Source organism: Paramormyrops kingsleyae, chromosome 23 (genome assembly GCF_048594095.1).
Source record: "Paramormyrops kingsleyae isolate MSU_618 chromosome 23, PKINGS_0.4, whole genome shotgun sequence".
NCBI lineage: Eukaryota > Metazoa > Chordata > Actinopteri > Osteoglossiformes > Mormyridae > Paramormyrops > Paramormyrops kingsleyae.
In genome coordinates, this window is record NC_132819.1 from 15,362,832 (window position 1) to 15,390,344 (window position 27,513).

At 49.1% G+C, this 27,513-nt stretch overlaps 1 protein-coding gene across 3 annotated transcripts; it reads left to right on the plus strand.

Annotated features, from left to right (window-relative positions):
• Positions 1–605: 605 nt before the first annotated feature.
• On the plus strand, positions 606–26,890 carry LOC111843978 (protein tyrosine phosphatase type IVA 3-like). Of its 3 annotated transcripts, none has more exons than XM_023812027.2 (6): positions 606–770; positions 21,560–22,077; positions 22,311–22,403; positions 24,363–24,493; positions 25,803–25,877; positions 25,971–26,890. In XM_023812027.2, exons 2-6 carry the CDS (start codon positions 21,973–21,975, stop codon positions 26,068–26,070), a joined length of 504 nt encoding a protein of 167 aa, XP_023667795.1. In that variant the 5' UTR covers positions 606–770; positions 21,560–21,972; the 3' UTR covers positions 26,071–26,890. The 3 variants fall into 3 exon arrangements, with proteins under 3 accessions (XP_023667795.1, XP_072562188.1, XP_023667794.1); XM_072706087.1 differs by lacking the exon at positions 606–770 and adding an exon at positions 12,285–12,409; XM_023812026.2 differs by lacking the exon at positions 606–770 and adding an exon at positions 20,580–20,793.
• The last annotated feature ends 623 nt before the right edge of the window (positions 26,891–27,513 follow it).

Below are 27,513 nucleotides of genomic sequence, written 5' to 3' on the forward strand. Positions count from 1 at the left end.
TCTAAGACAATAGTCCAGATTTCGCTTTTTGTGGCATTGACTAAAGGGCTGATAAGAAAATTGCATTTTGAAAAACGAATAAAAGATTTTCTGAATTAATTTCTTCATTTTTGCTGGTTATCCAAATTATTGTGCTGCAGTGTACAAACTGTTTTGAGAAACGCACAAGCAGTTGAGAGAACCTTAAGACTTTCCAGGATAAAATAAGTGTCTCCATTTAATGACCGTCTTTAACCCAAACAAGTCACTAGATGGCGCAACACGACTATTGCTTGTTAGAAATAAAAAATCCTTCTTTATTAATATTGGATTCGTTAAACATAACATTTATACCGTTATTGAGAACCGTGTCTGAAGTCTAATGCATAGATCTGTATTTTATATTTTTATTATAGAGTATCATTAAACACATGGAACTATACTTTTGTATTTTTACCATTGAATAATGTTTAACACATGGCAGGTTTACGTCCAAATGTGTAAATGGAAAACAAGATTGGTATTTTTAGACTTCGGGAAGAAAAATGCACATAGCTAGAGCAGGGAAATCCGGCGTGGTCTTTGACGCGGCCCCACAGATCCCTCCAGTCACTGGGTTTACGAGGCGGAGCGCCGGTGGGGACAGTAGGAGGGACGGAAAAATTACACGTCGCGCATCTGAAATTATCGCTTCCTCAAGGCTTCATTAAGGATCACACACGAGATACGATCGTCTTTCTAAAAAATCAGCAGTTGTAGCTGAAGAGACTTCAATTTCAGCTGGAGATCCGGTAAGTGTACTGCTTTCATCCGCGCGGAATGCGCCACCGGTGATTGTGCAACTCCCACCTCCGCCTTATATGCTTGCCAGATGGGGAGCTTTCTGTGGGCAAAATGTGCACTCTGCCTTTTTTATTTATCGGAGATGGCCAGCTACGACGTGTTTAAAGTCCCTTCTTTCCATCAGTGTGGCATTTCAATGAAAAATGTAGATCGATTTACATGTATATGTGGTCTGAACGCTGGTACTGTAAATGCGATCCACCAGCATGGTGGGGCCGGTGCAACAGCTAATCGTCTATCATTGAAATTTGCAACAATTAATGCATGTGGGGCAACAGGTCTAGCTGAAGTCATTTTAACTGCAGTTTGCGTATTTGCATGTGATGCGGAGGGACGTGTAATGTGGGACTAGCATGCACGGTGACAGTAGGCGTGCTAGCTAGCGATGGGTGCTAAAGCGTGCGCGGTCAGCCGTCTGGCCGCATCCTCGGCGCCCCTATCAGTCCTGCTTGCGTGCGAGATCTGGTAGTCGGGCGCTTTCCAGCTGGAAAGCCGCTGGACCTTAAACAAAGCCCCCGGCGTCCACACGGCACCACCGATCGCCCGGCCGGCGAAGCAGCAGCCTCAGCTGGGCGCCACGTGCGCTAAAGCCGGTTTTGTTCCTTGCAGGGTTTAATAGCTATTAACGCTCCAGTCAAATCAAAATTATTTAGGCTACTCCATCAAAGTGTTGTGGTATTTGAAGCTGTATCACTTTTATAACCGGTAGGACTACTCTCTACTAAGGATCAGCAGTACACAAAAATATCGTGGTGATGTCACTGAATGAAGTCATTAGCAGTATCTGGGTGACATTGCAATAAAAATTTCCCAAAGTATTGAAAACATCAGTATGATTGTAAAAAGATCGAGAATGCAGGCGATCGTGCTACGTTTTAGAAGTTTTCCTCTATATAACTGTACAGGCAACTTCGCCATATTTTTCATGCGTGTATTTTAAATCCCAGGCAGCGGTGAACATGTCGCTTATCTGTTGAACACAAATACTATGCCAGCATTTTGATTAGGCCTTATGCAGTGTATGGTGGGAAAATTAATCTAATGTACCGCATTTGCTTTAACAAGGTATTGTGCGATTTCACCGATATAAAAAGTTTGTTAATGCTCCGTATATTTGGCTCGCACTGCGTTGGAAAGGCCTCTGGAACAATGCAATAAAATTTCAAATGTATTGTAAATGTGTTGCACCCTCTCAGACATTTTAAAATGTATAAGATGTATTTATACCTAAAATCCTAAAGTTACATTTCTCTTGTTATTTATGCGAATTTACTTGGTGATTTCGCATGAGCTGTTTCCCTGAGGGTCACCCGTAAATGGCCCATATGAATTTTAAACGGTGACCCCGTGGTTAGTAGCCCAGAACCACATGTCATCACTTTGGACCCATTACAGCAGATGGTGCTTGGGAGAGACCTTTTGTGGGAATTTCTTGGCTAATAGTGAGTTTCTGTTTTAGATGATTTGACGTCATTGGCAGATGCATTACTTCAATGACAAGATTCATATATTTTATCAGTTCCCAGGTTAAGGCACCAGGCCAGAAATGTTGACTAAGCCTAACAGCTGTTCAGGACAATATGACATGCGTTTGTCTCCCCTTATTAAGATAGTTGTGTGGGGAAAGTGTTGCTAATTTAGTTTGATTGAAATTTAATTATAATTCTATGCTGTTTCTTCTGGGATATTCTTATTTGCACTAATAGGGGATGGTTCCTATCAAAACAGTGCCACAAGACCCTGGATGTGACACCGATTTGTAAAGTATTTTAGGGCTTTTAAAATTAATAAGGTCCTTTTGACCCTCAAATGTCTCAATTCTCTGTCAGGATGGCACAGAAAAACCAGAGGAATCGGCACTTTTCTGTATTCACAGGCAGCCAGGGCCAGTCCCTGTTCATAGCATCTTGCCAAGTGCTGTCACACATAAGGTGGCCTTTCTTGGCAAAATGTGATGAAGCACTCTTGGTTCTTTGCTGTCATTATGCCCATGGCCTGTTCCCCACATGCACCAGCAGCTGTTGGCCAGGTGGGTGCCCAGTGCACTTCAGAAGGTGCCACGCTGAGTCCTCCATTCCCTGGGGCAGCCTATCCCCCTGACGCATGCCCACTTCAAAACACTAAACTCATTTGTTCTTATTCGCTCTTTTTTCCCCCCCTGGCAAGATAACAGGATTTGTCATTGGGCAACATATTCAGTGGTAAGTTTTATTTGCCTTGGTAACGAGTCTTTCATTAGTGATGTGGCTGTTTGTGGATTAAGTGGGTTTATAAATTTTAATCAATTAGACCTAATCTCTTTTAAAGATCATTAAAACATTGTGTTAAGGAACATCCAAACTTCTCACATTTGTGTCCATACAACAGATGACATCTGGGACGATTCAGATTTATTTTTTATTGCATAAAATTGGTCTTTTTATGATTTCCGGCCAGAATACACAATACGCAGGGCCACCAGCTTCATGTGGACACTGTTGTCCCTTGATATTAAGTCCTACTTTCATCACACGATCCTCTTGCCTTAACTGCTTAGGCTTTCTGACTTGCTGAGCCTGTTGACATTAAGCGCAGTTTTGCCCTTTTCCCGCATGTGATTCTGGAGCCCCATCTCAGCTCATGCCTGATGGAGGCTCCCCCTGGCACTGGGGCTAACAGACGTGGTTTCAGCATCGTTTCACAGAAACTCACGTATGGGAGCAATTAATTCTAATCCCTCCCGGAACACACTGGACGTGCCCTTTTACGTCAGCCAGTGTGCAGACTCCGTGAGCCACGTGCGTTTTATGGGCACTTAAGGCAGTGCCTGTCTCAGTTTGGGTTGCCCCTATGGCCCAGCAGCAATTTTTCCCTTTTTATTCCATCTTGTGGTATTTTTTTCCTGTAACATTTTGGCAAAGCACATTGGGTCTTCTGGATCTACTGGCATCTCTGAGGAATTTAGATCTGAGGGATATTTTGGTTTCTTTTTGTTTACACCCTTTGCTTATTAGGTTATTAAGTGTTTCGTGCAGTTATACAACTGCCGCGTATCTCTGTAAGTGAAAGATATATTCTGGGAAGGGGGTGCAACTAGGAATGCCTAGTACCCAGGGCAAGAGCCATGTGTGGGCCTCCAGCTACAAAATATATTGCTTAATACTTTGCTCAGACCCATAGCCGGGCCCCCTTTTGGCCACGTTCCAGGCTCATATTCAGGGTTGTCCTGCTTCTCTCCCTCAACATGATGCCTGTGCTCCAAACACAAATTCCAGTCAGTTGATAGCTGATCCTTACCGTCAGAGTTACGTGACTTTCGAAACATCTTTGGCAGCACACCAGCGACCACAGACACCTAGAGCGTCTCTATATAGGTGTTTCTGTCAGGGTTAGCGGGGATTCTCGGGTACCTAGAGAGCTTTTGTGTCGGGATTACTCAATAATAACAGGGTACCTAGAGGGTCTTAGTGCCAGGCTTAGCTAGGATGCCAGAGTACCAGGAGAGTCTTAGTGCTGTGCTTAGCTGGGGTTACTGGAGTACCTACATGGTCTTAGTGCTGGGGCTTGCCTGGAAATCAGGGTACCTACACTGTCAAAAAAAGTACCAGTTTGTACCTTTGACTGTGCATTCACTTGTCGCTGGGGCTGAACCCTCATGGGTCTGCTAATTGTACCCCAGCTGTAAGTAAATGTACATTTTAGTCTATATACATTACATTCATGTTGTTTGTACCTTGGGGAACAAAACCATACCAGGGCTGTACGGAACTGGTCCGTTTTACGCATGCGCCACACGTCATACGCACAGCAGCTCAGGCAATAGCCTCACAGGCATGTTCACAGCCACACGCTAACAACAGGTTAGCGTGGAGTTCTTCACTGTGAGTGAAGACGACAGAAAGCTTGCAATTTGTAGCACATGTAAAGCCATAGTAAGTCGGGGAAGCCACCAGGAAAACGTGGAAACATCAGAGGTAAACTTTAAATTGATTATGAAACAGATACTAGATAATCTTGAAAAGGAATTGTTAAAATTATTAAAATTGCAAAGCTAGCCAAGGTTTTTCGCTATGACAGAGTGAAAATGTTTTTGGTGAACTTAAACTCTGCGCTATAATGTCCGTACAGAATTGAAAGTAAGAATAAGCCTGATCTTAATCTATCTTATTAGTGATGTAAGAATTGTATGTGCATAACATGCGATGTTGGTGTTAATAATATTACCCTGCACCTATTATTATTTGGAAGAATATAGTACAGTATAGTTTCAATTGGAGCTTTGTAACCTATGGACTTTTTATTTTAAGACGAGTAAAAAAAGGGTCAAAGTCCATATTATCTGTTGAATTTGAACATACTGGAAAATGATATAAGTAACTGATATTTGTTTTGTTATTTAAATCTCTGGCCCCTGCTCTTGTTTGGTAAAGTACAATATGTCAATTAAAGCTGGAGAGACAGCAACTCATTTTCAGTCACTGTTATTTGTACCTCTTTCCAGTCACACAGCACTTTATTTTGAGACTGAAGTGAAAGATGATCCTGTAACTTAGTGCAGTTTGGGCAAAATTGTAAGTTTCACAATTTCTTTTCTCATGAGAATAAAATTTTGCATTGACGAAAAGCTGATTTTTGTTTGTATATGCTCTGAATTACAGTTCTTAGAAAGAAAATCAGAATGGGCAAAAATTAGTATCAGCAGGTCACACTTGCAAAAAAACTGGAAATCGGAATCGGCCAAGAAAATTGCAGTTGGTGCATCTCTATGGGATACTGTTCTCATTTGCCAGCAAAATGACACTGGTTGTGTTTCTTCACTCGATGACACACGCAGCATGGACACAAATCACCATCTGAGCTTTTGCATTCATCCTGTTCTTAAGTTGGGCCGCTCAGCCCACCTTGGTTTAACCCTCCGATAACCTGAAATTCACAAAAGAGGTTTTTAGTGCTGGTTGCCTGAGGCGTCTGTAGGCGATGAACAAAGTGGTGAAATCTACATTAAGCTGCTTGAGCTGCCCTACTTGACTGCTAAGGGGCCACATTAAACTCACAAGGGCTTCAGATCTGTGACTGTGCTGTAAGCTGCAGAGTCTCCTCCCTGTGCCTCTTAGCTGGATCCCGCAGTTCCAGTTCCTGGTTGTGCTGCTGTTCTACCTGAATACGAGACCCACTGAAAACCGCTGTTCCTCTCCATCGCAGTTCCCATGAATCAGTTCAATGGTGAAACAAAATGGTATCCTCATTTTGACCAAGCAGGATGTTTAAATTAAACGTATACAATTAACTCAGGTCTTTAAATCAGTTCCCCCATGTACTGAGAAAATTCACCAGTAGGTGTCACTGAAAAGCTCAAATTCTTCTTTCTTGTAACCATTTTTGTTGGTCAGGGTGTTGGGCAGCATAGGGCACAAGTCTGGGCTATAAGCACAAGTCCCTGGAGGGGATGCTGAGCCATAATAGTGCACTCCTACGTGGACGTGGCACAGCAGAAGGAAACCCACGCGACATGCTGCAGAGGCTGGATTCGAATCCCCAACCACGGTCATGTGAGTCACCATGCCACCCAACTTACAACAAAACTGAATATCGAAACGTGATTGGGTAAAATTTGGTTTTTCCCTAGGCCAGTATTTTAATTGTCCAATTGGATTGCATCATCCAAAATGTAACTTACAGCTGCAGATTATTTTTTTTTTAGTTTTTCTTGCAGCTTTAAGGGGCCTGTCGCGCTGTAGTGCGCGTAGAAGGAATCCACGAATGGTGAACGCGCAGATGTGCCGGTCCGTAGTTACCTGGCGGTGAGAACACAATTATCATGATTAATGGCGGCACTGCAGCAGTAGCTCCCCAGAGGCAAAGCAGTTCTGCCCAGGTTCTACCACGTGACCTGCTTCCCCGCTCCGCAGCAGCACTGCCCTAGAAGAGTGACGTTCCAGGGTCCCGTCGGGTCTTTTTCTGCCCGGAGATTTCTCTGCTGCTGCGCAGGCTGCTTCGTTATATTCGCACTGCCTTTCTCATTATTATTATTATTATTTTCGCGCCGTTGTGGGAAAACGACTGCAAGGCCTGGGCGTTCGGCCAGGAGCACCCGGACCCACTTTGCTATGAGAAACCGGAGCCCTCATTAAAAATAGTGGCCCAAGAGCTGCTGGGCCACGGATCAGCTCCCCCCACTCCCCGAGCGGCTTCGTTGAGGGGCTGCTTTGATTTGGAGCCCGTCCTGGGTAGCGGGGGACTCCTGGGGGGTGCCGGGGGTGCTGTGACAGCCCAGTTCACATGCTTGCACCATATCCGAAATGTTGAGGCTCAGTTTTGCTCACACCGCAGCAAGTCCCTGCAAACACAGACAGGGAGCTGGTCTGGATTTAAACCCTGTGACCCTGGAGTCGTGAGGCAACAGCGCCACCTGCTGATATGCTTCTGATATGCTGTTCTACCTCCTTGATAATCTGACCATGCATATCTAATTTTTAAAGTAACACATCGCCACACCCTGAACAAAAACACCAGCATGGTCTCTCTGCGTGGAATTCCAGCCTCCCCTTAAACTTTCTAAAAGTTCTAGTTAGATGTGCGATGGTTTCTGCATCTTTGACACGTTTTTTCCATATTTTTAGAATTTTTTAACTGAGCGTGGAAGCCTGGAATGATGCTTGAGAAGGTCTGGTGAATTTCGTGTAAGTGCCTTTTGAGACTTTTCAGCAAGGCATGTGATTACTTAACGTTTTAAACTGGAAATCCAAGGATATCCATTTGGCGGGGATCAGTTTGAACGAAATGTAGAGCTTTGCGCGAATTGCTGTGTTTGCAGCCGGCACAGAGCACTGATTTCCAGTGGATGTGAAAGTTTGGCTCTGTATGAAGGTCATGCCAGGCGTGGCTCAAATCTGAGTAGCGTGTACTGCATATGTTTGTGGGGGGGGGGGGGGGTAATCCTTTTTCCTTCCATGCTCAAAAGAGATGCTCTTTGGCTTGATTCGTATCATGTGTATGGGGCTGGCTCTTCTCGGTAGGTGGGTGTCAGATCATCGATACCGTACACAGTGGATCTTAGGACTAAAATGAGTTATTGACCAGGACTTGGTGAGAGAGTGAAGTCTCCATCTCTCCATCTGTAAAGGGTAAAAAAGTAGAGCTGGGTTTCCGGGATGGGTCGTGCTGTCAGAACCAGAGGCAGGCGAGATCAAAGGGCCACGGCGGAAGTTTGCAAGACTCGAACAAACAAGTGTTGTCGTTTTGTTTAGGTATTCCTTCCTGTGCGTGTGATCCTTATCATCCAGCAGCGAAACAAAACAAACAGGCCTTTCTGGTAGCTTTAAAGGCTGCCGGCATCAGCGAGCGCTTAGCCTATAAACGGACAGGGTCATGGGCTGCGTGCCGATAAGAACTGAACCACCTGACGGGGTTGGTGCACGTAACCTTTAGTGACCTCGCTGTGGCACGCGGAGTGTGGACTGACCGTGCGGCACGTGCCGAGAACCCCATACTAAACGGTGTGGACTGCAGGTACAAACAAATTGCGTAATATGACATGCTAAAATATCCCATTTTATAAATGGGTGAATATTGTATATCACTTTTCGTACGTGTCAGCCAAGATATTTAAAAAAGCGTAATAACAATGAAAGCATCCTCCTGTCACGGTTTTATGTTTACTGCAAAAATCTGAGGACAATTTGACTGACGTCTTTATTGTTAATCGTATAGGATTCTGTCCAGCACTAACTGATTACATAATGATATTGAGCTGCTCAGATTTACAGACCATCCTGTTGTTTTGTCATTGTGTTTACCATGATTAAAGTGGCATCTTCAGTACTGAAAAGAGCTGTTCAGTATTATATATTTATTAGTTTTTAAGCAACCTTGCTCTGTGTAACAGCAGCTGTTAACCTTTGGTCTGGGGTTGTTTTGCCGATGTAGTAAATTATCACACCGTAAGTGCCCCGGAAGCATCAGGGCCTGCACAGCTTCCGACTCAGTTCACCGCTAAGAGCCCAGACAACGTGTGTGTTTTTATCTAATGGGCAAGAGGTGTTTGGCAGTCAAGGATGAACATCTAACCATCACCGCAGAAGCTGCCGGTATTAGACAAAGAAACATGATTTTGGATTGTAGTAAAGATGGTATTTAGTGGTGTTTATCACAGCACTCATTTACAGTTGTGACATTCAGTGCTGAGTGTGTTGGTGTCATCCAGTGTTCAGTGTCCAGGTAGAATCATGAAAGCGATGCTGATTTGCTGACCCGCTGGACATTTTCGTAAACAAATTGCAATTGGCTGTTACTTCATTTGTTTTGCTGAATGTTGGACGCTGATGAGCTCCTGCATATCAGTCTGTGAGCTGTTAACATCGCGGTAGCTGCCCAGCAGGGCAGGTGAAGGCTGGACATGTGAAAGTACTTTGTTTTGCACAAGTTGCACATCACCGTTTTGCATATGTTAATTGCACAATGTGGCGTTTAAGTCCTCACCTGATTCAGCTGTTTCTACGGATGCACGTGTGGTGAGAGCAGTGACTCTGGAATGATGCCAAACAGAATCATTCCTAGTTTGTCATCTTGTCCCAGACCTAGACCAGAGCATCCTCATGGCCTGAGACAGAGACCTAGATAGACCTACACAGTCTTGTGTATTTCAGCAATGAGATCAAGACCATATAAAAAGTGCTAAAGCTCCATTATAGAACATATATACACACATTCACACTAGTGGCCAAAATTGTGGAAAGACCTAGCATTTTTGGCATTATACTTTATAAATTACTACAAGAATACTGGCAGTAATGTTTACAAACAATCAAAGAACGATACAAATATCATACATTGACAATTCATTAACTGGAGCTACAGTTGAAAAAAGTCGGTAAAATTTGGAACAATTTTGGCCACTAGCGTATATGAAATGAATTGATAAAATACACATTTTTGCATGTCCTTTAATGGAGCTTTAGCATGGCTAGTGCGCTACAGCGGGGCTCTTTCCCTTCTGCTTCCAGGGCTAAGTCTGTGTTGGCCCGGGCCATACTGACCGCATGTGAGGTGCCTCCACTTAGGAGAAGCCACAGCGGAGCCCCCAGAGCCACTCGGTGACCGTGGGTTCCCAGATCCCCCGGCCCTCCTGGGGAAGCGTGGCCTGTGATTGGGTGCTTGGCCCGGGATGCCCGTGAGACCGCTCCGTGCTGCTTTCCTGGAAACGCGTCCCACTGGATTTAAGCCCCGCCCCCACCCAACCTCACAGAAGCTCAGAAAAGTGGTATTTTTGGAGTTTAGTTCCCTGAAACACTTACTGGCTTTTCTCGACTGGACTGCGTGGCAGATTTTAAACAGGAAAAACAGTCCAGCTGCTTTATTTGGCTGTTTAAATAACAGACTACAAGTCTGGCAGACTGCGTTTAAAAAGCCGACCTGTCGTTCCTTTTGACCTCTTTTATTATTTTAATGCTGATACATTTAGATTTGCCTGATGGAGGGATGTGGCTTGATGACGTCCTGGGGGGGGGGGTGCCCTTGGGGCAGGACAGCCAGCAGTGCGAAGCCCCAGCCTTACAGGTGTCTCTTGCTGTGTTATTTTTTGGTTGTGCAGATAAAAAACATGTTTGTGTGCTTTGCATGAATCTTGTTTTCCTGTTTACACACAGGTTCACCGGGTGACGCTAGCAGACTGCTCTTCATATTCTGTCTGCCCTTCTGTCACTTTCAGTCTTTGATTTCACTGTAACTAATGAGCTTTAGATACTTAATGAAAAACTTCTGCCCATTCAGAAACCAGGCTTGTGAGTTAACGTTTTGACGTTTTCCCGTTTTCACTGTACCATCTGGCTTCATTTGCAGCTGGTTTCTTGGCCTGCTCTTGGATGAGTAGGTCTTTAAGGCCACTTTCCCTGCAAGGTTTTTAATTACTGCTCAGTGGCGTCAGCGTTGAAGACGTCAGCGGACTTTACGATCGCATAAAAGCCCGTCCTTCGATACCGCTGTCCCGGAAAACGAGGCCTAGATCAGCCTGAAAGTACAGCGGGGCGTCTGAGGAGTGATGACCTGAGGAGTGATGACCTGAGGAGTGCGGTGTCTGGAGCGCCGATCTCACCTGTGTATTAATTAGGGAGGCTCCTGCAAGTCGTTAAGGCTGAGAGGCCATCACGCTGATGAGTTCTCATTAGCAAAGCATGTTCAGGTTCACGCTGTTCTGAGAAACTTGACTCCCTCGAAGATCCACTCGCGATGTTATGGCCCTCGGGTGGCTTAGCGGAGCTGGTGAGTGAACCTGGCTTCGTATACTGGCCAGGTCGAGCGAGACGGCCAGCGGCTCGTCAGAGCGTGTGACATGTGGAGCTGGCAGCTTGTTTAGTCAGGCTGTGTGTTTTTGCATCTGTGTTGGGATAACGTGGGGGGGGGGGCTGACACCTCTCCTACGGACGGGGGTCATGGGGTGGGTTGTTTTGGAGCATGGCGGCTTTCCATCTGAAGGGACTTTTTCCTGGAACTCCCCCAATCGTCCAAGCTGCAAGCTGTGGGTGTCCAAGGGTCCCTAGTGGTGCTACAGGCTGGGCAGGAAGGGCCAGTCGGGCGTGCCCCCCCCCCCCCCCCCACTGAGTGCCTGACGTACCTACCAGAGGCGAGCATGGTCATTAGGTAGGGAGGGGGTGGAATAATGGCCAGGGATCAGGAAGCACGGAGTCCCCCACCCCGAGTGGAATCGGAAAGGGGTGTTGGATAGAGGAAGGGACGGACAGGGCTGGTGCCGCAATGAAATGTTGGGGGTGGGGGGGGTAACCAAATATGGGTGTGGGGATATACATGCATATACATACATACATACATACATACATACATACATACATACATACGTATGTACACAAGTACAAATACATGCATTTAAAATAAACTCCATCAAGCAATCAGCTCCCACGGACACATTTCACACGTTTCTGAGGTCCCTCCTGTCCCCTTTGGAGTGATAAATGCGGAGGCTCCTTGGAGGACGCCAGACCTTTTTCTACCTTGACGCAAATCTGGGATTGATATGAAGCGTCTTTGCTGTGGGATGTGTTTGACAGCGCGTCCTATTCACCAGTGACGTCCTGCTTCATCTTCATCCGTGGGTGCGCTTATCGTCATGAGATTACAACCCCCCCCGCCCCCCGCCCCCCCCGCCCCCGGTGTCCTGCCCTGGCTCCTAATAAAAAAATAAAAGAATGACAAACCCGTGGGCAGAGCCCTATTTTATACGTGGGCTGCCTGACCTAACACTGAGCTGGCATTTTAGGTCACTAATTGAAGACAGACGGCACGTTGCTGGCGGCTGCTGCAGGCTCACAGACGCGTACAAGCGCGCGCGCACACACACACACACACACACCCCACACGCACTCGGCGAGAGAGGCAGGAAGGACGTCCTTTAAATAGGGAGCTCCGCTAGGAAGTGCTGTGAGAGTGCCGACTCCCGGGGACTGACCGGCTGCGCGAGGTGAGCCTTCTCCTGCCGGCTGCGCGAGGTGAGCCTTCTCCTGCCGGCTGCGTCGGCACACCCGCCCCGCGGCGCCCAGGGGCGCCGGCTCTGGCCAGATCTCAGCGGCACCCCAGGCTGCGGCTCCTCCTCCACCAGGTAACACGGGACAAGCTATAAACAGCAGCAGACTGTGGATGCCCTGGCTCTCAGTGGCATGCGGGCGGGTTCTCAGACAGGCGTCATGCACCCGTAACGCGTCGGCTGCGCTCTCTGTGATGCGGTCGGTGGTCACCGTGCGCTGGAGTCGGGAGCAAGGTCGCCTGGGATGTCGCGCTAACGCGCTCTGCTCACGGCGCACGTGGGCGCCAAGCTGTAATTGTACAGAATGCAGTGGGAAGTCACAGTGTTTGGGAATGAACCCGGCAGCTCAGGAAGGGTGTGCGCGGATACCTTACAGTTTAATTGGGATAATAAGGAATTTACAGTAACATTAATACAGTAGTCATTACCGTAACGTTTTATATTCTGATTTTGGCGTATGTGATTGTCTGATCTTTTACTGAAAGAAAATGAGCAGAGGCTGTTATCAATGATTCCAGCGTAATTTGAAATTGATTTCTGATGAGTTTCTGATGTTTTGATGATGAGCGGTTTTGCAGGTGGGCGGGGCAAGTGGCCTTAGTTGGGGGGGGGGGGGGGGGGGGGTAAAGTACGGTACATTGAGCTGCAAAGATCCCCCCACCCCCATCGCATGGGCCACTTGCCACACCTGTCCCCTGCTGGCGTTTCCAGTCAGCGGAGTTTTGTGAATCGTGAGCAAAACCGCCAATTCTCGGAAGAAGGTGTTTATGGCTTTAAAAGCGATCCCCATGAGTGTTGAGTTCACCCGCTCGCGTTCAGCTGCGAGAGAAACCGCAAGCGGAAATGAGCATCTCTGTCATCCTCTTCCTGCATAGTGCACAGAGGTGCCCTCACCCTAACCCCACACGGCGTGTTGACGTACCAGAGTGACCCGGCCGCGTACCCTGCTAACCGGCTGGTAACCCACCCTGCCACTCGAGGCTCCGACCTCCTTCATTCCCCAGGTGACTCGTGGCCGCCCCCCTCTGGGGACATGCTCCAAACCTCCCAGGATCCACACCTCTTGCTGTGGGCTCCCGCTCTGTTGACCCGACGGGTATCTGGCTGTGGCCCGGATGTCTCCTTTGATGCACGCCCATTGTTTCAGATCGCCGGTCATGCTAAGATGTTTGTATCAAGCATGCTGCCGGATGAGCCGGGATTAGCTACACTAATGGGACAGCTGGGCCGTGCCGGAGTCCCACGCTGGAGGGGTTTAAAAGCCTTCAGTTTGATGTGGCTACAGGTTCTGAGCTCCATCATATCAGATTCAGGCTCACGACCCCGAAGCTGTGCACGGCATACAGATCAGAAGGTGACCCCTGAGGGTAGATGGGAGAGAGCACGAGGGAGTCTGCACGTACAGCTACTTCAGCGGGGGAGCAGACATCCGTATCGCCCTCTGCAGGACGTCCAACCCCGGGCCCCTTAGGTAACGTGTGATTTAGCTGTGCAGCCTAATTACACCCGGCGGAGCAGACGTATGTCACTAAGTTCTGCGTGTGCTGGTTGGTGATTAGCAGCATGGCAGGCGTGTGGATTGGGCCGCGCTGGTGATACCTCTTATCAGCCGGAGCCTGTGCGGGCGAGCCGTCCGCTGCGACTGGCAGCTGATGCTGGGAAGGGAGGGGCTCACAGCGGCGCAGTGTTGTCTGACGTAAAGCGTGTGTTCCAAAGCAATGCGCTTCTTCTGAGTGGGATGTGCATGCACTGCAGGGGAACTCCTTCCTGAATAACACAGTGTTTGCGTGATGGGTTTTGTCACATGATTTGGGGCTGGGATATGGCGTAATGACTCTATGACCCTCTGCTTCGGGAAGGGTTGGGGAGGCATGGTTGGTGATCGCTCGTCGCACGTAAAGTGCATTTAATCAGTCGTCGCATTGCTGGTCAGCAGTCACCACTAAGCAGAGCTCGTTTCACTTCAGGATTCGTGGGCGGCCCTTAATTGGCGCTGGGCAGCCTCCCATGGGGTGATCACGTGCCCCTATTCTGCTTTTCTGGTCACGCCCGGGTGGAGAGATAACCGCCAGTTTGCGATCCCGCTTTACTGAGTACTGACCAGCCAGAGAAAACCTCCAATCTACCCCGTCTTTAGGCATGATGGAGACGTGCTGGTATAATGGACACTTGGTGCCGGGGAGATGGGCGCCATACAGACGCGGCTCTTTTACGTCGACATGTACGAGGTCCGTCTGCTGCAACAAGATGCTGGGCAAATGCACTGGAAAGCCAGCGATTACACCCTGGATCTCCATGTTCTTGAAAGTGCAGATCTTGCAGATGGCTTCCAGCAGTAGGGGTGGGGAGGAGTGGGGGGGCATTGCTGTCCTGGGGTCCATGCACTGGAGGCAGAGCACTGGGGGTGGGCGTGGTCTGGTAGGGCATCCATCCGTCCATCCATCCACAGGAAAGCATTAGCAGACCCTGGGGGCTGGATCTGCCTGGAGGTCCACTGAACTTTGAGCGAGGCTCTAGTGTTAATCTGCCTTTCTGTAAAGGTTATGTATGACTGGTCTCAATAAACCATTACCCACATGTGAAACTGAGAGCTCCCTGCTGGTTTGAGCTGTAACCGAAAATCGAACCCTGCCTTCATTCATTAAGAGGGTGTTGAGCGTTATCTGAGCTCAGTTCGCGCGTTGGATCATTCCTCCATCTGTGGAACTTGTGCACCCCTGGAAGTGGAAAGCCAGATGGCAGCAGCTGGTGACCTGGGAGCGCACCATGTGACAGGAAGTGCACCAGAAAGGAAGTGGGAAGGGGGGGTTCGCTCAGAACAAAACATGCCAGGGGTCTCTGTGTGAGAAAAGGGCCTGAATGTGATTTTCCGTGGTCACCTTGTGCAGTGACTCATGACAATGTGGAGAGAAGAACTTATAGTGTGTTTCTGCTGTTTATGCAAAGTTACACGTAGCAGATAAAATCAAGCACGCATCTCAAACCAGGGCTGCTTGATGATGATCTGTTTTAATTTCATTCACTGTTTACATTATTGCATTATTAATTCCAATTATTAATTTCTGTAGGAATATGTAGTAATTCTTCATTCACAATATAGTTTGCCCTTTTGAAAGGTCCTAGTTCTGATTGGCTAGTTGAAAACACCTAATTAAAGCCTCTCTATCAGCTACTTGCTGGTGATGTAATCAGTTGAAGTTGGTACCCTGGGGAAACCCAGGGTTTTCCCTGGCTCCTCCTGACCTGAACATAGGGGAAATTCTTCAGATCCCTTGCAGAATTCTGGAATAATAAGATATTCTGTGTAAACATTGTCAGACGTGTTCAGGAATCAAAGTGAAAGAATTACCGGTAGCTCCATGATCTTTTTCTGGTAAGGGAAAAGCCCACGCAGCAAGCGGCAGCCTTGGACCTGTGGAAGCCACAGTGACCATGCTGTGACCTTCTGGTTTATGTTGTCCGATCGATACAGGCCGTGGGTGCATTCGCTGAAGCTTTACTTTTGGGAAAACGAGTTCACCTGGAGTGTGACCGCCTAGTGTCGGGAGGTCCAGGATGAGCGTAAGACAAACCGCGGAGATGAGCTGCATGTTTTCATTGGAAAGACAAACAAGACTGGTTGACAGGTTTAACTTTTAAAAACACATGGTAGAGGTTCAGTTGTATACACTGAGTGACCACATAATCAGGTACACCTGCTTGTTAGCAGCCAAATCAAGAGTAAATCATGTGACTGTGGCTGAATGCATGCAGCACACGGAGAGGGTCAGAAGGTTCGCTTACTGCTCGACGGAGCAGTAGATCAGCTAAGATGTCAGATCGAAGCTATTTCGAACGCGGCTGTTCCAGCATCTCGCAGTCAGCCTCCTGGGATTTTCACACACTATAGTGTCTAGAGTCCAGAGAACAGTGTGATGCCACCCAGTCTGGCATTTGTCTGGCTGAAGACACCTTGTTAACGAGAGCGGTCAGAGGAGAACAGCCAGACTCGTTAAATCTAACAGGAAGGCCACAAGTGCAAAAATAACAGCGCAGTACCACAGTGATGTACAGAATAATCACAGAACTCAGATACTTTTGAAGTGGTTCTGGAGGGAAATGGGTCTTGCCCAGTATTAGCTAGGTGTACCGAATGACACGGCCCCTGAGCGTGTGTATTAAGTCTAACCCTGGTTGAGGTGAAGAAATGAACGATTCAGTTAATCTCGCCATAAACCAACATGAATGGTGTTGTTCTGGCCAAAAATAGAACTGCTCTCCTGACTGGGTTTGGGGCCCATGTCTCAGCTGCTGGTTATGTGACTCTGGATACCCGCCCCCCCGGGGACATGTCGCAATGACCCTCCGGTCTTCCCGGGAGTGGCGTGCCACCATTCCCCTCACCCCTCCCAGCCTGACTTTCCAACCATCATCGGTCATTTTTACACACGCACATGTCGAAACGAGCGTGACAGACTCCTGAATTATACATCCGATTAAAGGTCAGATTCACCCCATGTGACAAACATTTGATTTGGATACATCAAAACCCTGCAGTGCAAATAGTGACTGACCTGCCCTGTATCACAGTCATCTGGAACTAGCGAGGAATCCCGATCTGCACAAGCATGCGTGACAGACACTGAATGCTAAGACTAGTTCTTTTCCAGTGGAGGCCTCTCTGTCCTTATAATGGCTGTTAGTTCTGGAAATCGATCCGTGTAAATGCTGCCACCTTTTTGCACCATTGAGATGTATGCCGGCTGAAGTGAGAGCTCCTTGGCGTGTCACCTGAAACGCCCTGCCTCGCTCCTCCGAAGACACGCGGCGAGTTGCAGCTGGTCACGTCAAATTTAGAAGGCGGGCGCCACGGAAAGCTGTAGTTGCCCTTCCACACGGTGGCGCCATTGTGCGCCGCAGGTTAGCCGGACCCCTCCGGAAGGGTTCTGTAGCTTCGGCTACGCTCTGCACCTACTGTGGGCTAATAGTTCCACGTTTTAAACATTGCGATGTAGCTTCTGCGTCAGCAGGGGGTGCTGTAGATCCCCCCCCCCCCCCCTTTCTTCACAAATCCCCATGCTGATGCCTTTTCTGGTTGGAGATTCCTGGTTCTGGCTGCTGTTTGGGACCTTGGGGTCCTATTTCATCTGCGTAACTGCATGAACTCAAGCAAGAGCACAGGTGTGAAGACGACGGCTAGCTGGGATGGCTGCCAGACAGCATTGCAGTGCGACGACGGCTCGACGCGGCTCCGGCATGCCGGTAGCGCTCCTGTTCCGCTGAGCGCCCCCCGCAGGTTCCTGTCTGGCTCGCAGCCCAGCGCCCTCTTGCTCTTTCCGTCTGTCTCCAGTTTTCCACTTTGCTGAGCTCAAAGGAGTAACACAAGTATTCATGGCAGGCTGCCTCAAAGAGATCCGTTGGCAATTAACCTTATCCAGTATCACAAATATTATTACTATTATTACTAATATGTTATTTAAATTCAGTAGATCGGGTTATACTAAAAATCAGCTATAGAACATTTTGATGCCCTCCTTTTGTAGTTCAATCACTAATAATGCTCTGTAATTCAGCATAAGCATTTATGAACATTCATAGTGGTTGGTAACCATCAGTTTTTCTCTCGGGGGGCTGAAATGTTCCGAGTCGAAGGCAGAGGTGGACAGTTCAGGTCCAGAGATTAAAAGTCCAGACCAAGATTTTGTGTCAGCCAACCAGTTGAGTAAAAAGAGTCACAGTCATGGAGTACTCAAGTGATTGGTTGAAACGGAGTCTGGATTTTTACTTTCTGGACCTGAAATGTGATGATGTGAAGGGCAAGAGATGATGATCCTTGACTTCTTGGCCCTGCACTGGCTCTGAGCTGCGAGGATGGGTTGTTGTTTACCGGTCTGCAGATATTTAGCGATGTTCTCGGGAAACGTCAAACTCCCAGGCCATGGCTGAGCCCGAGGGACCTCCGAGTACATGGTCGTCCAATTACCTTCTCTTTTCAGAATTTAATGGCTGTTCCAGGCCTTCTGGGAGGACTCACCAGGGAGATGAGTCTTTAGGGGCCTGTGTTCTCTCCTCATGGCCTTGCTTGGCCTGCAGTTTGGATTCTCTCCATCGCTCGTATGCATTACTGTTCATTGTGATACAATACAGGCTTTTCCTGGCACTTCACATACAGGATCTTTTCAAACGTCATCTAACATCCTCATGATTAATTAATGCTCTCTTAATTAATGATGATGTCTTTCTCCTGTCACAGTTAATATTGCTGTTTTGTTGCCATTCTGTTTCATGTATTAAGTGTTGATACTATATTTAGAATAAGAATTTTGCTCTTTTGTTTGTATTCAATTTTCTGAGGAATAAGCCAGAGTATTCTATTCCGCATGTCATTTTGCCAAGAAGCGGTACAGAATCTGAGCAGCCTATACCCCTGTTTTTCTATAAACCTCCGTCAGGTTTTCCCTTAAGGTCTCATGAGCTGAGGAGGGAGATGCAGGGCGCCGGGTGGGAAATCTCAGTCGGGAATGAAGTGTGTGGAGGCTGGGCTGATTAGAAAAGCCTCAGCGGAGACAGAGGCGTGGAGCAGTGCGTGGCAGGTGACACGGAATCACGGCTTAGCTGCATGTGAATGTCACGCCGCGTCCTTTGGAAGGCGCAGGGGTGACGAGCCGCTGCCGCGGGTGAGTGGCAGCTCTGGCCTTCGCTGTGGTCACCACTTCATTTAAGTGGCTCTTCCCTCTAGGCGGGTGGAGCCAGTGCATGGCGAGCTGTAAGTAAAGATCGGGTGGCCGTGTGTGTCACCGCTGGGCCGGTTCAGGTGTCCTGTGATCGGAACTGAGGTACAGTTAACGAGAACAACTTAGGCGATGCGATTTTTACAAGCCGCTATAACTCACGATGCCCCACTTGCTGGCTTTCTTCGCACTGAGAATCCGGCCACCCTCTGTCATGGGGGTCCCCTTCCGGTGCCTTCATGAGCCCCCCTCTGCAGGCTTCCGGGCTCTAAAGCCTGCTTCTGAAATAAAGTTGCACATTTTCGGAGGAGCTGCGAGGGACGAGCTGTGGAATCCCCACTGGGAATGACTCGTGTCTTACGTGGCACTTATTTCGTCGCTGTCTGTGCTGAACAAGTTGCTTCGCGGCTTTTGTCCTAGTTGTGATCAGTGCCTCCGGTCGGCAGCTGGTTGATCCCCGGTGCCCCCACCCCCACGTGGACTGTCTGGCATGGGGGCTGGCGGCGCGTGACCCAGATATGTGCCACAGCAGGGACGTCCTGCCCCGATAAGCACCCCTGTCAGGGCAGGGTGGCCGTCACCTCAATTGTTCACGCTCCTTTGTTGGAGGCCAGCTTGGAATCTGATTGGGGGGCCCACGAGCCAGCTGCCACTCCAAGGCTACGAGTGGGGGGGGGGGGGGCATAACGATGTGAGGAATGAAGCTTTGAAGTGCACGGTGGGTGGGTTGCATTCCCATGTCGGTCACAGTCCGCTTTAACTCACTTCCGGGCCGCTTATATTAACGGTTCCTATTGGTGTGATGCAGTCAGCCACTGAAAGTAGAGAAACCACATGCTTGAAGCCTTTTTTCTCTATCCCTCACATTTTTGGGCTTGCCTCTGCCACCTGTCTGGGTGCTTTTCACCATGGACCTGCTCCTTGCAAAGGTCCAGCTCCACGCGATCAAGTCCTGCACTGTGGGCCGGTTAGGGGAGGGGTGTTTGACCACCATCCCTCTGCCAGGCCTGACTCCGCCTCCCAAAATGTCACATGCTTTGCATTGCACAATCAGATAAGCAGGCCTGGCCTCCCCTTTAAAGGATGTTTGGTAAACAAGGTCAAACGCAGCGGCAGTAGGTCGTTATGTAATTAGTGGCGGGAAGATTAACGGGAAGATTGAAATTGCAGGAAACTAATACCTCCTTCTCTTTTAGGGTAATTATATTTGTTCCCCTGCTTTGCTGACTAATAATCTTGTAGGCTGTCACATTAACCAACGTGGCCATTATCACAGAGTCATTGGTTTGGTTTTACCAGATCAACGGTGCAGTATTGGCAGCATATAAGTTTGCAGAAAATGCTTATTGTACATGGTTTGGGATAGAGATGCAGTGTTGACCATAACCAGTAAAAAAATGCTGCAGTAACATCTGCTGATAGTAAAAATATAGAACGGCTAGCAGGAGCACAGAGAGATGAGTGACAGCAGGAATAGTAACAGGAGAAGTGGGAGTGGTGCAGAGACTGCACACGTTTTCCCTGCAGTGTGCAGAGGGGCAGGGCCCCCGTGTGCCTGAGAGAGCGTGAAGTGTGCGTTTGTTTGTGACACGGGCGGAGGAGCCGTCAGTGTCATATGGCAAGGCAGGGTCGGCCTCAACCGGTTCAGAGCGGAGTCGGCGCCTGATATCAGAGGCAGTGGCTGTTCGTGCACCATTCCCCTCTGAACGTGCAAGCGTCGCACGGAGAGAACTGTGGGTTTCTACAGCGGTAAGAGCCGCGGAGGTGGGGGAGCAAAGGCCGCGGGGAGGGGAGGGGGCTGAGGAGGTAAAACACGGACAAAGGTGCCGGTTCTTGTGACATCTGTTCTCTTACATGCCCGGTTTCACCAGCATTTCGAGCAGAGCGCTCCTGCTCCCATGCCGCGTAAACCGTGCCATTCGACCGTGCCGCGGTCTTCCCTGCGAGGTGGCATAGATCGCGTGGCTGGGGGGGGGGGGGGGGAACGTTAGCTAGCCTCCCTCCCTAAACGGGAAGGAATCGAGCTGGAATGCGGCGCTTTGGGCGTTTTTCAGTTCCTGCAGGAGGGTGAGATCACTCTAGCAGTCATGTAAAACTTTCACATCGTCTTTTACTTTCTGCTCCCAGGACTGGAATGAATCATGTTTGGTTTTGTATTTAATACATGCTGGATTTTTGTGTGTACATAGTCTCGGATGAAAATGAGCCACCTGCTGGTCCTCACTGAGGTGTTTTGATCCCGTTTGATCTTTTCCTGATATTTAAATAGCTCCTTACACGCTTCTAAAAACTTTTCCAGTATTCAGCTATCCCAGTCAACTGATACTTTTGCTCCATCCTAGGAAACTGGGACATGACATCAGGCAGTGTTTCTTCACACTGAAGCACAAGTTTGGGCGGGATGTCCTGCCAGACCCCCCCCCCCCCCCCCCAGGTGACAGGAGGCATCAGGACAGCAGTGTGTGTTAGTACCTAACCATCTCTCCTCTTTCTGCTGTGCCGCCCTGCTCCGCAGCACTGCCAGGCAGTTGATGGAGTTCTCGCAGGAAGGAGACTACTGCCGTGCTCAGCATCACAGCGTGTGAGCTCCTGGAAGGACTGCCCTCCACCGAGACACACCCCACCCCCTGTCCACAGCGCCCTTCTGCCCGACCTCTCCTGGACAAACTGATGGGGTAGCGAGTGGTGGCTCCGGCCGGAGGAACTCCACCCGAGCCCCACCAGAGCATCAACTGGAGCAGACTGCCAGCACTGACAAGAGGCGGAGCTTCATCCTTACCCTGTGTCTGGGGGTCGTCAGCAGAAAAGAGGGTGCTATAGAGGTCTGCACCCCAGAGTTAGAAGGACACAAAATCAAGTGGTTGGCGCTGTGGCTGCGGGAATTGGCCCCCAAAGGCGGCTTTTTGTGTGCACACTGGAGAAGGCACCATGGCGCGGATGAACCGGCCTGCCCCGGTGGAAGTCTGCTACAAGAACATGCGCTTCCTCATCACTCACAACCCTACCAACTCCAACCTCAGCTCCTTCATCGAGGTGAGACTCCCCCACCATCCCGCATGTCATGCTCCCCATTCCGGAAATAATCCCTCTGCCTCATGTCCAGCGTGCCTGCACAATCCACCACCTTGCATGCATCCACGAACAGGTCACATTTTCATAACGCCTTGTAACCTCTCGCTGTTTCGGGTACGTGCATGTTGACGGTTAAGGGGAGACGTGTGTGTTTGACTCGGCCTTTAACAGTGATGAGATCCCTTTTCCCGCAGGACCTCAAGAAATATGGAGCAACCACTGTGGTCCGAGTGTGCGAGGTGACATACGACAAGGCACCGCTGGAGAAGGACGGGATCACAGTCGTGGTGAGTCTACGGCCCCTCAGTCGATGGTGACCATTCATCTGCAGGGTGGATATGAAAAACAGCAATGCAGCCTTTGTGAGGAGTGTCACTCCTGTCTTCCACTTGCCCGGAGCTGGGGTATAATTCTGAATTTTTACCATGATTCTCCATGATTAGTTTCCACAGACTATAGGCTATAGTTCCAGTACTTGCCATTACTTTATCCCTACGGCCCTATCTGATGGGAGTCCAAAGTCATGTGAACCTGACCATCAGCTCTTTTGGACTGCATACTACAAGCCCAAGCTCAGCTGACCTGCCCAATAACTCCTCTGGATGGGATGCTGATAACCCAAGCTCATGTTGACCTGATCACTGGTTCCTCCCCCAGCACCAGCTTTAATGCCTTAGAGCAACGACTCACAGTTGAAAGTCCTGTTCCTCATCAGGTATCTCTTTGTACTGCACGGTAAACTACACATGACCAAACGTGGATGAGTGTGACCTTGGATGGGTCCCCCTGAAAGCCGGTCACTTGTCCTGCCAGTAAAGTGTTCCGACATGGTGAGAAATCGCCACATCTTGAGGTCCTGGCAGCCGTCCGAAGATGCGCCGAGGGGGCCCTTACTGACATGCGACAGGTGCCACCAAATTCTCTCCAGAGTATAAGCGTCAAGTTCCCAAATGGAGGCAGATTCTGAGAAGAGCTGAGACCTCCCACCACTTCTTAGATCACCATTGAGAGATAGACCTACTCAACAAGTTGTCTCAGGATAATGATTGTAATTTTTTTTCTGCTGATCTCGGAGATACAAAATGGGTTGAATGAATATTGTTCATGTTGGTTATGTGGAGGCTAAAGGTCCTCCTCCTTGGCTTGTTAACGAGCCAGAGTGTTGGTTTCCTTGCCTTTGTTTGTGTGCAGGGCTGAGCCTAGAGGGACGGCCGTTACAGCTTTTGTCATGTGAGTTTGCAAGGCAACGGCCCTGAAGGGAATGAATGTGATCGGGATGAGTGTCCCCAGTACACTGTATGCTTAGACCGGACTCAGCTATTCCAGGAATCATCTGTAGCATGGCTGACCCGATCTTCTCCGTTTTCACGACACTGTAGAAGCCAGGGAGAATGCAGATAGGAGCCATATGTGTTCTTTGGAGCTAGCCTTGCTTTCTGGGGTCATCCTGACATCTCATGCCACTGCGTAGAAAGAACATTCCACTCTCTGCCACAGGCCCCTCCCATCCTGCCTCCTGCCTGGGCGGAAGGCCGGCAACCTCTGCTTCCAGCTTCCACCCATCTGACGTCAATCACAGGCCCTTTTGGCGGGGCTGTACCCTGTTCCTCCCCTCCTGCCTAGAGGTGGACCAGCTCCAGCTCCCCAACCACCCTGCTGGAATTACATACCCGCATGTTATTGCTCTTCCTATGAAGACCTCAGCCTTAATGGAGTCCTACAGTCTATGCAGTCCTCATGCACAGATTTAGTATGCATGGCCAGAGCTGCGATAATGGTGTATGTTCCTACAGCCCATGTTCCCCTCTAACCACGCCAGAAGTGAGGACATGATCTTTCTGACTCAGGATGTCTTTACTCACAATCCAGTGGGCCTGGCACTTTAAAGACCCCCATCTCGGGGTACTTCTGAATACCACAAACGCAAAGATCGTACATGTGGTCTCGCAAACTTGAGACCCAGCGATGAACTTGGGCTGCAATGAATCATGAGATCGGTCTTGTTTGGTGAGGATGCAACCGATGTATCCTTGATATTTGGGTTGGGGGCAAGAACAACATCCGGGGATTTTTACCATCCTCTGTATTTCTGTTCTTGAGTATTGGAACTGGTCTTTGGCGATGGAAGATGACGTAAAATGGATACGCGAGAACAAGTACGGTCAAGTACACATTGAGAAACATCCATGGTCTCCATCCTGAGCTTGTCCGAACCCTTATAGCCACTCTCGATCTCCTCTTTTCAGGACTGGCCTTTTGATGACGGTGCACCCCCACCCACAAAGGTGGTGGATGACTGGCTCAACCTGCTGAAGAGCAAGTTCTGTGAGGACCCTGGCTGCTGCGTGGCCGTGCACTGTGTGGCCGGCCTGGGCCGGTGAGTGGGCTGGCTCGGTCTGAGGAGTGGGCGGGGTACACTGGCCTGGTGCACGAGCGTGGCAGTGCAGGGTTGCTGGTGTGTGGGATTTCAATAGTGAATAAACGAAGCCGCGTTAATCGCATAGGGCAGGCCTGCATACTGGGTATGTAAGGAGCTTGGAAAGGCATTGCCTTTAATCAGAGTGTGCATGGAGCGCAATCCCTCTCTCTGATTTTGGCACTCTGCCTCAGGAACCCCCTAGTAAAGTAAAGTGTGTAGATCCTGAGAGAGAAAGATTTCGGGGAATGTCTTTAAAAACTGCCCAGAACTTGGGTAAAACCCATTTCCTGTAAGGGGACACTAACTCTCTTTAAATGGAACTGATTGTTCTAGCTGATGTTTGTTTACAGTAGGGGAAACCCTTGATCCTGCCCTTGACCCTGCCGTTGCCCCCCACCCCCAGAAAACCACTATTAACGTAGCCTACTTTAAGGCCGACGGCCCTGGCCTGGTTTTGCCAGCGGGCGGAGCCTCTCTGCTGACCCGTCTCAGCTTGGGTATAGCTCAGTGTCTGACGCACGGCATCGACTCCCTAGGGGCCCGGTGTTCTTGGGAAGGTGCCAGTTTGTTTGTCATTTTAATTTATTTTCTTATTATTCACATGGGAAACGTACTCGGGCAGCCCATGCCAAGGGAACAAGCCCTTGGTTTTAAGCATATATTGGTAAAACGCTACAGGCAGACTGTGCCTGTGTGTATGCGTCTACTTGTCACTTTGGAAATGAGCCATTTATAGTGTTTCAAAATCCTTTCTTCCCAGAGGAAAATTCAAGCCAAGCAATACATCTTGAAATTAATAGCCAAACAGTAGTTCTGCCACGGCCCTTATTAGGTTACCAAGAAAAGCAAGCGGGAGTCACGTCTGGAGGAGATTTGAACGACATATCTAGAGTTCTGTCGCCTCCATCTTAACTGAAGGTGGCGTGAGGAATGTGGCCGCCCCCCCCTCTCACTTAACACTCCAACAGAGTAATTCTATTGGCCTTAATACACAGTCCACAGAAATGCTGATTCAGGGCCGCCGCTTTAAACCCTGCAGTACTCCCAGATTTCAGCCAACGGCAGACCTATTGAAAATCTCACAACTGTACACTAGAGGGCGTTTGTGCTCTGCGGGGAAAATGTTGTAACGGCCCAGCCCTCATTTAATGTGCCTGTTTTTCATTGATGATAATTAATTAATTAATGCTGTCCTTTGCGGCGGTGTTTGGGATGCGTTCCTGTATTTTTTTTGTGTGTGTGACTGATCTCTTCCGGACACCTGCAGGGCCCCTGTTCTGGTGGCACTGGCCTTGATCGAGAGCGGGATGAAATACGAGGACGCCATCCAGTTCATCAGGCAGTGAGTGAACGCTGCTTATGGCCGACTCCGGTCGTCCGCGGGCGGCTCCAGGGCCGTTTGTCTCACAGGCACCTTTTCTTTCTGTTCGGCCAGGAAGCGACGGGGAGCCATAAACAGCAAGCAGCTGACCTACCTAGAGAAATACCGGCCAAAACAGAGACTGCGCTTTAAGAACAAGTGCTGCATCATGTGACCTGGAGCGTGACTGTCGCCGTGGTTCGAACTCGAGCACTTTGAGCTCTGCCTTTTCCCCCGTTACCCTTTTTATTCTTTTTAGATTTGACTCAATGAGCCCCCTGCTGGCAGCACTCAGTCTCACCGGACGGACCTCCTGCCGTCCGTCAGTCCGTTTGTATAAATGAAGTCCGTTTTTGCCAGTTGAGTTGCCTTAGCGTGGAGGATGAGCTGGCCAGCCATGCTTGACTGGGCCTCTCCTTACACACCTTCGAGATATGAAGAAGTTCACAGTCTGTGGACACAGACTGCCTCCCTGATGCGGAGACCACCGGCACGCCATGCTGCAGAGCTCTTAGAGGATGAGGGTGGGCCGTGCTTCTGTGACCCGCGTGCTTTGACCAGCTCTTCCCGCCTCTCTTTGGACCTCGTGCCGTCCAGGAGGGCCCTGGTGCTTTCGGTTTCCATGCTTTCTGCGTGTGACCTGAGCATGCACAGTGTGGAACCTTTCTGTGCCCCTCGAGGAAAGGAGGAGCATTTGGGGGCAGCTGGGTTTAATCAATATGGCTGCTCTTGGGGAAGGGGCGGGGCATCTTTGTTTGTAACTGATGCTTTTCTAAAATTCTTTTCTTCATATAAAAGCTGCTGCATATGCAGAGAGGGGGAGCGGAGTTCAGAGGCTGGGCCAAGTTCACGATGGTGTGTTTTGGCCCCGACTGCACATGTGCTTCTCAGGCTAATACCCCTTCTATTCATTGAGAAGGCTTCGGTTGCCTTTGTGTCTGCCATGAAAATAGCCCACTGAAGATGTTTAAGACATAATAAATGTTTAGATGGTGGACCACTTGTGTGTATGATTGTGTCGCAGGATGGTTGAAGAAAGCATGTTTACATGTTTACAGGGGCACACAAGGCCAAGTTGATAAAATGTCTCCATCTAGTGGACATATGCATGAACTGCTTTACAGAATAACTTTTTGAGTTTTTATTTATTTATTTTTAATGTACCGCCACATCCAGTAATGCAGGGGGTTACGTTTGACATATGAGGAAATCGCTGAACCCAGCTTATTGCTACCCTGTGTGCAGAGTTGTTACGGCGTAGCTATACTCTGTGTTTGATGGCACACTGCCCTGGTGACGGCCCCGAGTTTCACAAAATCGTGCAATATTGCTACCAGTGGAGTTAGGCCAAATTCTCCCTTTCAGAACCACGCTGGGGGCAGAACTGAATCACATCCCGGAAGGCGCGTGACTCGGCCCTGGAGCTGGGTGGCCGCGGACTGGGCTGACCCATTTCCCCTGCCTTCTAGCCCCTGCCCCGTGAGGCCCATAGCTTCGACCTCATTGAGGTCAATGACATTATTGTAAGTCAGAAAAACTTCCTCTTTGCCGGATTCCCATCCTCTTCCTTAGTTTGTTGTGGTTTCCTTTATACTTAAACCATAGGGGAGAAGCTTCC

What these genes read in the sequence shown, in the direction of transcription:
- LOC111843978 (XM_023812027.2), top strand. Translation starts at nt 21,973, where the DNA reads ATGGCGCGGATGAACCGGCCTGCCCCGGTGGAAGTCTGCTACAAGAAC. An exon ending in AGGACGGGATCACAGTCGTG is followed by an intron (nt 22,404 to 24,362) that starts GTGAGTCTACGG and finishes TCCTCTTTTCAG; the next exon opens with GACTGGCCTTTTGATGACGG. An exon ending in TGTGTGGCCGGCCTGGGCCG is followed by an intron (nt 24,494 to 25,802) that starts GTGAGTGGGCTG and finishes GGACACCTGCAG; the next exon opens with GGCCCCTGTTCTGGTGGCAC.